The 12,559-nt window shown below is 43.1% G+C and overlaps 1 protein-coding gene across 1 annotated transcript; it reads right to left on the bottom strand.

Moving 5' to 3' along the window:
• Positions 1-1,340: 1,340 nt before the first annotated feature.
• LOC6550721 lies at positions 1,341-8,693 on the bottom strand. The gene is made up of 8 exons (XM_026982018.1): positions 7,706-8,693; positions 3,855-4,018; positions 3,433-3,787; positions 3,174-3,366; positions 2,786-3,017; positions 1,859-2,665; positions 1,604-1,743; positions 1,341-1,496 (listed from the first exon to the last, which is right to left on the bottom strand). The coding sequence occupies exons 1-8, from the start codon at positions 8,632-8,634 to the stop codon at positions 1,350-1,352; spliced, it is 2,967 nt and encodes a 988-aa protein (XP_026837819.1). The 5' UTR covers positions 8,635-8,693; the 3' UTR covers positions 1,341-1,349.
• Positions 8,694-12,559: the final 3,866 nt, after the last annotated feature.

The following is a 12,559-nucleotide window of genomic DNA, read 5'->3' on the forward strand; positions in this document are numbered from 1 at the left end:
AGGGGCACATTAATAGCATTCTATGAAAATAAACTACAATAATATACATATTTATAGAAATTCATTAAAGAACTGCAAATAAAAACAAATAAAACAACCGCCATAACTGCTTTATCATCGTTTTATATGTAGGTACACAAGTTTATTCACTAATACATTAGTTTAATATTAATTTAGATAAAAAAAACAAATGCATAACAAACATTTAACAGAGTTCTCATATTTTTTTTTGCCTCAGCATTTTCTGTTTTCTTTTTTTGTGTGTGTGTGTGTAGTTTCTTAACTTCCGTTTTTATGCTTTTACATCGACTTATTAGTTTACATCGAACCATATATGCATCTAATTATGTATGTATATATTTGTGTAAATTGTACTTGGCTCACTTGCTATAGTGCACCGTGCTTGGCCAAAATTCATCAATTCGTCCGAATTTATCTTAACCATAACAACATTAAACATCTATAAAAAGTGTTCGTACAGTAAATGTAATTAAACTATGCCACTCATCCTTTTAGTGCGCGTATGAATATTTGTTATATATGTATATATTTCCTTTTTACGTTTTAGTTATAGATTTACGGGTGTTTCCATCTTGGTATTATGTATGTGTGTATGTAGTTGGTAACAGTCTTTTATCACGTTTAGTTTGGGCATTACGCACAACGTATGGTACATAGGTTTTGATAGTATATTTCATTTAGCCTAATAATTGTTTAATTCCTCCCATTTACGCTAATATTTATGTTTATCCTTTGTGGGTGTTTGTTGCCGTTTCCGCCTTCGATGGAAATTGACGTGACTCCTTTCTATTAATATTTGTTCTATCTTCTTTTGTTTGTTTTTGGAAAATGTGGATCAGCAAATAACAGCAAATAACAAATTGTAATCAAGAGAATCAGTTGTTATTGGATTTAACTACTAAACATGTTTCTAACATTCTAAACGAAATCGGAAACGGCAACGGTAACGGTAACTAGTTCTACATGCATGTAAAAGTCCTTCTACGTGGGACAGAAAGTTAAAAACAACAAACTGAACAAACAGTGTATATATGTACATATATATATGTGGATCATGTGTGTGTGTGTGTGCATGTGGGCGGGACGTCTAAAGTATGCTTGTCTCAGGCTCACTCATATGTAGGTTGAGGTTTAATGGTTATCTATCAGTATCTGTATCTGAATCTGTTGCGCAGCAGTTACCGAAAGACCTAACCCTCAATTATTGGTTCTATTACGGATTAGGGACACTTTGGGTGTTTGGGCTTGAGCTGGCTGCCAAGACAGTAGTTACATATCACATCGATGAAACCCTTCAGTCGAGAGTCGATCGGGCGCTCCCCATCTCTCTAGTTCTGGTCGTCCTCCTGAAGCGGCTGTTCCTCATGATTTCGATCCGACTCCGATGACTTGCGGGTGGTGGCCTTGTGCTGCAGCTGCTCCTCGTACTCGCTCTTGATGTTCACATACAGTTCACTTTGTTTCTGGTGCTCCTGCTGCAAAGGGTCACAAAAATAATACGGTCAACATCAATCACAAACTGTGTGTATGTATATTTCATTTGCTTGTAATTGGATTTCAAGATTTTCGTTGTATAGCTTACCATGATCTCATCGAACCGCTGGTTGGCATGGGGCAACTCGAAAAGCTGGCTCTGTTCCCGCAAATTCCTGGCCACATTGAGTTGTTGGGTCAGATTTCGCCCGATTTGGTCCAGTGACGTGTGCAGCACGTGCTCGATTTCTGCCGGCAAATAATTGAAATTTGAATGGAAAAATCAAAAGTAACTATCACAAAAGATGCCAGAAATAGCCGGCAGTAGTAAATCAATTTCGAAATTAACCGGCAGCCAACTCACCAGTGCTGGGCATAAAGCGCCGCTTGGGCTGCTTCTCCTCGGTCTCCGTCAGAGCAGTGCTGCTCCTCTTTAGGGTGGACCCAACCGCCTGGGGATCGGGCGGGGGTGAACCCTGGCAGAAGTCGCAGGGCGAATGAGACTCGCTGCAGGTGCAACTGCCCAAGGAGCTAGGCGAATTGACTGTCGCCGTGGATCCGTGGACACCGCGCAGATGTTTGCCCGCCGTTACATTCACCACCCTAATGCTCTTCGAAATCGACGACTTGACGGAGCATGTTTCCGGTGGAATCAGTGCCAGGGGCGGGGTCTTGGAGCTACCATGCCCGTGGGAGGAAAGTGCCGAGGCACCACGATTCGATCGACCGTGGTGGCTATCATAGGGATCGCCGAATTGGGACACACTGCGTGCGCCATCGTCCTGATCCTCATCATCATCCTCCTCATCGTCGTCGTCATCCTGTGTTTCATCGACGTCACCATGGCAGCCATTCTCGCCTGATTTCTGCAGATTCTGGATGAGCCGCAGCACGGCCTTCTCCAGCAGAGCCGGATGCTCGGAGGCGGGCACATCGATGGTCGCCTGCGGTATCTGGGTGTTGATGATCACCGAGAACTTCTTCTTCATCTCCTGCACCCGCCGCTTGCCCTCCTCCTCGCCAAGCAGCGTGTTCACACAGACAAAGGAGTGCACCTTGTTCGTCTCCTTCTCGATCTCCAGATAGCCCTTCGATTGCAGGTAGATGATGCTCCCGTTGCGGGTGAACAGCCGGTAAGTGGACTCGCCATAAGAACTATTGCAGTCGTACACTGCAAGGTGTCAAACAGATGATGGGTTGGAGTTGGAGTACATATGCCATGGTTTGATATGTTATGATATGGTATGATATGGTATGATGTGGTATGATATGGCTAGGTTTGAACACTTACTTTGCCGCAGGGCCACGATCACCCAGCGCACATCGTCGTTGTGCATGAAGGTGAATGGACTGAGATGGCGCACCTCGTCCGTCATGTAGCCGGCCACAATACCTATCCTCTGGTCGCAGTCGACGATCCTGCCGTCGATCAGGTGGCGGGTTTTGTACTCCATTGTGTTGGCATCAATCAGCCGACTGGCGATCTTTGGCGGACGGATGATCCGGGCGCAGCCAGTCAGAATCTAAATGAATCATGGATTACGGATTATGAAGGCCTTGTAGAGGTGTGGAAAAGTAGGCTGCATGATAGTTTTAGTTCGGAGGTACAAGCGTAGTTACTTGCAGCATACTTTTGGACAGGATCTTTTCAAAATAATGGAAATAATGGATCAACTTACGATATCGTTGCCGCTAATGGTGTGCAGAGGAATGACATCATCACGCCCGCGCGTCCTCCTGATCAACTGCATATTGGAGCTGAAATGATTGGAGCGTACGCCGCGTGGCGCTTCGTCACTACGCCGAAAACAGCCATCGATCTTGACCACTTCGTAGGCGGTGGGTTCCGATCTGGGACCAGCACGAGCCAATCTGCATGAAAACATAGTATATTGTCATAATAATAAGATCTGAGTCATGATCAAATCTCGAACCAACCTCACTCGAAAACTGCGTCTGTCCTCGCGCAGCTTGCGATCGATGGCGTCCTCCTCGTCTTTGCTCCGCTGGCGGGGCTCACCGTCCGCATCCGAATCGCCATGGGCGTCGAAGAGGTTCTCCAGCTCGGTGGGGATCAGTTGCTGCTTGAGCATGTTCTGGTCCTCGGGATGGGTGATCTGCATGATGCTCTGCCCATACAGATCCGACTGACAGTGGCCCAGGTGCTGCTCAATGCTGGCCGAGACCAGCAGTATGTGGCCATGGCAGGTGAGTGTGAGGAAGAAGCTGTCCATCATGTCCATCAGGGTGTCCGTGATCTGTGGTCGCTGCTGCATCAGACTGTTGCCGAAGGCTGAAGGAGATTTCATGTAGTATTACTATTTATTTGCAGGCATGTGATAGGATATGATATAGCTTACCATGCTTCAATCGCAATGCGTGGGCGGCGAAGCGCAGAACGGCTGTTTTGTCCACTCGACGTGGTGACTCCGCCACATGGGGCACCATTGTGGATAGTTCCTGGATGGATCCATTCAGCTTGTCTCGCCGGTTCTTTTCCGCCCGGTTTCGCGCCTCCCGACCACTGAAAAATAGTACATATACTCGTATGTTAAATTTTATGTATTTACTTTACTGGTTGGTTTTTCGCACATAAAAGCCTATGCCATCATTTCAAAACCTTTTAAGAATTAGCATTTCATTATAATGACACACATTAGGCTTATGGAACTTCTGGCATTAGTGAATGGGGTCAGAATATTATTAGGAGCTTGCCTTAATATGCGAAATGAAAACTTATTAATCGGCTCATAAAGAGCAGAAGTAATTTCCCCGTGGGGCAGGTAGTGCAGTTCGGCATTAGATGAGAATAAGCATGCACTTATAAGTGTTGAACCTCTTCAAAGTGCCAGCAATGCTTAGACTACAGCGTCAGATTATTTGGATAATAAAAATGCACCATGGATGGGGGACTGCTCGCTAATAAATAACACACAATGTATTATTCGGTTGCAAGCGATTAGTGCTTGTTTGTTGAGGTAGGAATTCGGGATGTCCGGGGAAATGCGGTTGTGGCTTAAAGTACTGCGCACTTTTGGACTTTTGAACAGCTTTATAGGATTTCTGCTTTTATTAGACTTCGTAATTGAACTTTCGTTCAATACCCATATTACGCATGTTGCATAATTATCTGGAGGCAGAGCAGCTTGCACTCGAAAGCTCGCCGGCATCGTTTGTCCGTAAGATGTCCGTATATATATGTCCGTATCTATATACTGATTTACTGATACATATTGATGCTGATATATGTACATATGTATGCATGTGGCACATGACTGGGCATTTGTTTGGCCGTTACGCAGTCGCAAGTATTACATAGTGCCCCGGCTAGACTATGACAACAAAACAGCCCCTTCTGCCCCTGTGCGTCTCAGTCTGTCAGTAATTATCAGTTTTGCATGGGTGGCGATTCGCGTAGGGGGCGATTGGTTCGGGGCTTCGAGTGCAATGATCACGTTCTGTTTGGTGAGGCTTTGGTTCGTTTCACTTGGCGCCAAATGTCTTGAACAATATATTGCGATTGCGTAAAGCGATGCACAGCAAATAATTGGGTAGCGTTTTTACCAAAACCTGTTATTAATTAGTTAGTGTTAATGCAGCTTAAGACTCGTTTTGCGAACTAATTTAATTGCAGATGTGATGGATATTAGCTTTTGAACATTTTCGTGCTATTTTCTTTCCGTGCCGGGTTCATGAGTAATTCATACTCCATCCAATTGGCTACCGCTGTCCGCTGCCACAATGTTGTTTTAGACCCATCCCGTCCAAATGCCCCACTTCACTTCCTATGGCCAACCCACAAGCCCCAACCCCTATCTCCACCCCCCTTACTGATGTAATTTATTTTAAAACGCAATTGCAAAACAAGTTCGAAAAATACACACAGACATTGGCGAGTGCAAAACGAAGTGCAGGAGCAATTGCAATTGCAATTGCCATTGCATTGGCAAAAGCAATGCAAACAGTTGCACAAAAAAATAAAATCGAAGAAAATAGGAATAGGAAAATCAAAATAAAGGCATCCTAGGCACTGGGAAAGTGCGCAACAGCCAAATAAACAAAATGCAAACCAATGCAAATACTTGGAAAAAGTAAAGTGGATATTTCAAGCAAGATAAGATCGAATACAAAAAAGGTACATATGTACGCCGCATAATGTTTTAAAAATATTTAATAGTAAATCGTTAAAAAATAGTGCTCATTTTAGAGATAGCGAAAGGTAACTGACCTCAGCGAACAAATAAAAACGAAAACATTAATTCTTAAATTTCAAATAAAGCCTCATACATTTTGCACTCAAAACGACGCGAAAACGACCGATACTAAAAACAAGCCATTACAAAATCCATAAACGAAAAAATATTTGGACCAAAAGCACTATAGTTTGCTTAATCACCCTGCGAACAATGTGTGTTAATTTAATATACCGTCATTTTACATATCCCATTGCTGCAATGGCTTACTTCTAGGGTATTCGAAAAATGTGCAACCGACTCCCATTGCGATTCCCAATTGCCGATGCAGCGATTTGCTGGCCTTGATTGAGTTAGCACAGTGCACTGCACCCTTGCACTTGATGTCAAATTGTTGTCTGTGCAATTGTTGGCCAAGTGGCCAACGACTGTTGGCTTGGCCTCTCGAGCTGTCTACTTTTTAGCCATTTCCAAGTGCCATTTCCCATACACACACACACACATACCCACACCCACACACACACAAGCACTTACACACGTAATTGTGCACATATGCCGGCTGAGTTTGTATGGATGTTATCGGCGAGTGTGCGATTGCTTATTTACTCAACTTGTTGCATTCGCCGCTGAATGGGGAATCGAGCTACACTTGTAAAATCTGCACAAGCACTTATTGACCAGAAACTGGAACTGCGCTTTTTGTTTGAGTATAAATAGCACGTTTTCATTCGGACCACACTGCGTATGGGTAATTTACTCAAGACTCTCAGCAATTAGGTACTTTAAAAATATTTTTAATTACTTTTCGATTATATCAATTATGGGATAGGGTTGGATATCGTTATTATCGATATGTTCGATTAAAAATGGTTTGAATGGAACTAAGTCCCTAGCACGCATTTATATAGTTGAATGAATGGACTTTTGCGACATTATTTGAAATTTCACCAGCAATGCGCCCTATTTTCTGCAAGTGCACTGGCGTCTGCCCGCTTCCGCAGTCTGTCTCGTTTGCGCTTTCTGTTTGTTTGCTGCCGCTTACAATGTAAGTGCGCGCGTATCGTTAACTGCCGGCACCACCCAACACCCAACAACCAACACACCCGCCTACCGAGACCCACCAGCACCCACCAACACCCACCGCCCAACCTGCCCCTCTCAACCGTCGGATGCGGTAGCAGCGACCTTGAAGCCGCGCTAATGACGTATCGAAACGCATCGGATTATAAGTTCGCGAGTAACGGTACAGCAACGGCAAAAGCGATACAAATGCATACACATATGGCCAAGTAAATAAGGAAACGAGTGCAGGGTGTTCTGCTTATGGTCTGTCAATCAAAGTGGGCGCTCTAAAAGGGGCGGCCAAAGGGTGGGTGGACTTGTGCAGCTCTCCTGCAGCTCGGATAATGGCGTTTCGCTGAATTAGGAACTGCGAATGCCGAATGAATGCCTGCCTGTCCAGTCGTCTCGGTGACGAAAATAAATCAAGCAAAATGCTGATAAAAATATATTTGAAGCGCCCACGGCCGCCTTAATCAAGTGATTTTCGGTGGTGTGGGGTGCTCAGTTGGTGCCACAAGTGCCGCAAGTGCCACAAGATGACGCCTAATTGGGCGGAGCAATCTTCAATCAGGCCAGCCACTCAGCAGGAAGCTGGAAACTTGGAGTGGGCACTTCTGAATAATGCCAATTTGGCCGCCCGACCTCCTGTCGCGGGGCCACGGGTGGATGCTGCCCCCCATTAGCGCAGTGGGTGGGATCCTCGCCTCGAAAAGGGGGTGCACACGATTTGCGTGCGTCTTGAACTAATACATCCCCCAGGTTTCGGATTACAAAGCAATTATTCCTATTGGCAGGCTGAAATAAACCGTTTTCACATCTTAAAGATTCCAGATATATGTGTATATAGTATAATGAGTTTCTAGCTAGCGAAGAAATGATAGCCATAAGAACTTAAGTATTCAATGAATTGTAGCTTGGTAAGCTCACAAATTCAGTAAAGGATCCATGGAACTCACCTATTCGAGAGCTGAAACATCTCCATCATGGTCTCGTGCGGATGCGGGTGGTGCGGATGTGGTGAATGATGCGGATGCTGCGGGTGGTGGGCGTGCGGATGTGGCTGCGGATATTGATGGTGCAGCGCATGCATGTGGGCCGAGTGTCCAGGATATGCCGCCTGCATTGCTCCCGGAGCCGCACCGGGCCCAGAACTGGCTCCTCCGGGCACTCCGCCCGGTCCGTAGCCCATGTACCTGCCACCGGACGCGGCTCCTCCTGCGGATGCTGCCGGTCCGTATGGTGCATTCGGATACCACATGTTCGGATAGAAACCAGACGGATTGCCATGCGCCGGGGGATGTGCAAACGGATGCAGACCACGAGAGTTGGTCACTCCTGAAGCCGCAGGCATTGGACTACCCGGCGATCGGTAATTGAAGTGGTACATGGAACTGGAGGGCGGTCGGAGCATTAGATCGCAACCGGATCCGGCGGCAGAGGGCGTGGGCGATTGATAGAAACTGTTCTCACCACTGCCACTCCCACTGGGCGCATAGTCGCTGCCAAGCACCGAGCTCTCATTCTCATCCGGATAGTTGTCCTCCTCGAGCTCGACGGCGGGAGCCGTCTCTAGCGGCGCATCCGCATTCACATCCGCACCCACATCCGCACCCACTTCCGCATCCACATCCGCAGCGGGATCCCAGGCCAGCTCGTCCAGCTGGCATTCGCTCTTGCCCAGATCAAGAAGATCGGAATCGAGGGCCTGCGGTGCGTCAAAGTAGGGAATGTCTTGCTTGAGATCCTCAATGTCCTGGCCGCGACCTTGACTGTGACTCGTGGAGGAGTTCCTGCTGCGACTGGCACCCTCCATGTTCTCTAGCTGGAAAATACAGAGAGGTGGACGGGTTCTGTGAGCGATCGGCTGAGGAGACCATTGCATCATTGATAGCTGATAAGAATTCGAAGCCCCCTATTTAAAATTGCCCAGTAGATTATTTTCCCATTTAATGACGAGGGCACTGATATAAAAATTAATGGTTTAGTGTTCAACAATTATGTATCAATTATATAATTATATACCAAATAATAAGAGTGTATATTTATTTTATAAAGGTTTGTTTAATTAATCCCATTCAATATACTAAAAATAATAATGTACCCTATAATTTCTTCTAATTTCTTGTTCCATTATGTAAATATTTAATAATATTAATAATATTATTAAGTAAGCATTAATAATATTTATGCGTACCCATTTCTCCCAGTGCACTTAAAGACAGAACATTGTGTTTTATTGTCAAATGCCGTTCTCAAAACATTAATTTGTTGTCTTTTCAAAAAACTAAATTTAGCCGGCAACGAAACCAAATAGTGAGCAAGAAAATGAGCGCAATTGGACTCGACGTTCCTGGGATTTTTTATGATCGAACTCGTAAAACGCTCAAACCATAAACGATTTTGGGTCATGGGCGGCGCAAGGGGGGATTCACTTTCTTGGTTGAATGACTCAAGCAAAAGCAGAAGCAAAAGGCAAAGAAGTCCACATTATTTATATGCGAATCCTATCCAAGTGTCGCCTATAAATAATTCAAAACACTATATACATAGATACGTGCCCATGGACCTGCTCAGATCACACACAAAAATATAACCGTCTATTCAGGGCAGATCTTTGAACTATATTTACTCCTTCCATTTCCTTTGGCATATTTTCGTATATTATTTTCTTGCCTCTGATTCACATGACAATCGTATTTGGTGGTCGAGGGAATCGCGGGGAGTTCTGGTCATAAATTTTGTATTTTTCTGCCCTCGAGCTGGCTGTTTGTTTGTTTTTCCTTGTGGACAATTGAGGCTTTCCATCTATATAAAACTAGCATTGCCGTGGGAAAGAAGCAAATTTCTCGAACGCTCATATAGAAATATATATCTATTAAAATATTTACATTTATTTAACTTAATAAAACATCGGGCAATTCCTGAAATCTCGTATTTCAATTTATATGTACATATATTATTGTATATTGTAATATTTGATGATATTGATCTCAAATGGCTTTTGTTGATACCACTTTCTTATTACTTTTCAATTTATTCATCATGGTTTCTAGGAAATATGGTTAATAATTAATAGCTTAATTAAAAATGAATTTATTTCACTTCTGCGTTTCTTAGCAGAAATTTCGATATTGACAGAGATATGACATAAACAAATAAAGAGATAGTTCAATTTACTGTACGAGTGCACAGTAAGAAATGAAGATATTCATGTGCCCTAGAATAATTATTAATAATTTTTATTACCGCTTGGCTTGTAAGTAACTTTCTAGCTTGCTATCAGAACTCTTAACCGAGCAAAAATAGACTGCAACATAAGAATAAAAATGTGATAAATTACGAAAGAAGACTATATGGTCAACAAGGAAGTCAACAGCCACTCGACAACTAAGTAATATGCAATCCAAGCATTTCTTTTTCCAGTTATCATCGGCGTTTGCCGTAATAACTGCGCTTCTTTTCTTTATTAGTTTATTTAACTGTTGCACATTTTTCTCCGCCATTCCGAATTTGTTTTGCAATTGTTCTCGAGTGGCGCGTAAACAGCGTCATAAAGACAACGAGGGTGGACATGTCAATTGCTGCCAAAATCAGACGGCGTTGATGTCACAGCGCGCAATGGGGCGTATACGCAATGGGGACCCAACCAGTTGGTGGGCCATCAACCGAAAGTATCTAAAGTAAAGTTCAGTACTACCACCACTGAAACCACTGAATAAATGGTGTAGTACTTGAGTACTTGAGGTGATCGCTGTGTTGGTGAAACGGGGCGTATACGCAATGTGATAAAAACCAAACGATTAGATGGAATTAAGTGCCTATTATTTGTTCCTTTTCTATTAGGTGCTCAAACTAATAAAATGTGTAGATTATTGGTTTAACCGTTTTTAACTAATGATTTATTTGGAGATCCAAGTTTCGGAGCATATATTTAGGCAAATTACCCTTGCAGGCTTTGAGTTTTTACTACAAACCACTATCATCAAAGTAATTGCACGAAAAAAACGAGAGTTGAAAGCTAATCAGCCCTTTTTCAAGTTGATTTACGATATTTCAAATGAAATCATGAATGACAATAAAGCCCCTGGCCTGCGATTGATAATCAGCAAAACAAATTCGCCCTAATTGCTTTTATCTTGAGGAACTGTTTCAACCAATGTAAAGTGGCACACGACACGCCTCCAAAACTCTATAGCCCGCAAATCGATAAAGTTTGCCATGGGATAGCCCAAAATTGCCGATTGGCCATATACATTTTAGGTATAAACGTGTGCGATGAGCACATACATACTTATGTATGCACATATATATATATATACACGTATGGGAATAGGGCAAATTTAATCTTTGTACAGATATTAAACATGGGTATTGCCTCTGATAAGCCGCCAACCGAAATCGCTGGCGTGCTCTTCTCGATTGCTTTCCACCAACAAATTCAACGACCATGGCCAGACACCCACCAATTGTTGTTGAACCCGTCGCCTTTGTTGAGCATTTCTGGCGTTGGTGGTGGTGTTATAGCCAAAGTGTAGATATCAAGTTCTGACAGTTACAACTTTGGTATATAACATTTCAACATTCGGGGAACCTGAAACAAGGTTTAAGGCAAAAGATCGATCTTGGTTGTAATCGTTAACCCTTTGTGTTTCGAACAAGTTACAGGTGTACAACAATAGATGACCCTCAGAAGTTCTAAACATGTTACATAGTTCGTAATCCCCTCTAGCAACCATTGTAATCAAACATTGTTGCATTGCCCTCTGAGTCATGGCCAACTAGTATTCACTCGATAAGGATAATGCAAGTGATGGCCGTAACTAGCGAGTTGGCTAAGTCAACAACTTGGGACGGTGATTTTCTAGTATTTCAGTATTGCTTAGATTAGATTAAAGATTTGGATGAAGGGAATATCCAGCGTTTAGGCACATTGTACATGAAAATAATAGCAAGTATCGTCAGGGCTGCCACCTAAGATTATCACTTGTTACTGTTATATATCAATTAATCATTAGAATGAGTCCATTAAATTATTTATGGTACCATGTATCATAGCTTGTACAGGGTTGTCACCTTTCTTTGTCAAGTATACCGTAAGCTAAATACTTTGAAGATTATCCCAACGAATTACGATGATTGCAGCCTACCGTAATCCGAAACTAAATCATATGCATCTTCTTCGAGTACCACAATTTATGTAAGTATCTGAAAGCAAGACTATCGCAACTTTTTCAGGGTTGCCACCGAGCAGCAGCGTAAGCTTTCTTTTCTCTGGGGCCCCATAAATCAATCATGAAATGTTTACATCTAATGCTGGCCATAACAATAACAACAATAAAATTATTCGAATAAAGGTAGAGGGCAAAAAATCAATTTCACTTACATGTTTTGCGCTGTTTCTTTTTTTTCTGCATGAAGCTTTTAGCTCTCTCTTTCTCGCGCTCTTTCGGCAAGCTCTCGCGCACGCCCTCTCGCTCGCACCCGCTTCTGTAGTTTGTTTATGCCTCAATCCGTCTCGCTCTGTCTTCTGGTTGTTGGTATGATATTGATGAATTATTTATTTTGTATTACTTTGTTTTGATTCGTTGTTGTTGCTGTCCTGCAGTTGCAATTTGCTTTGTTATCTTCTCACTTATTTGTGTTTTTTAATATTACTTCGTGATTATTTGTACCTTACTTTTCAAGCAAAAGAAAACATAAAACAATAACAACCAGTAACTAAATTTCAGTATTTCCTTGCACCTAATTCAATTCACTAGGTATTTTTACGGCATAACAGTTACAATTCCGCCAAACGGTATTTTCTATGG

Source organism: Drosophila erecta, unplaced genomic scaffold (assembly GCF_003286155.1).
Source record: "Drosophila erecta strain 14021-0224.00,06,07 unplaced genomic scaffold, DereRS2 tig00000126-arrow-pilon, whole genome shotgun sequence".
NCBI lineage: Eukaryota > Metazoa > Arthropoda > Insecta > Diptera > Drosophilidae > Drosophila > Drosophila erecta.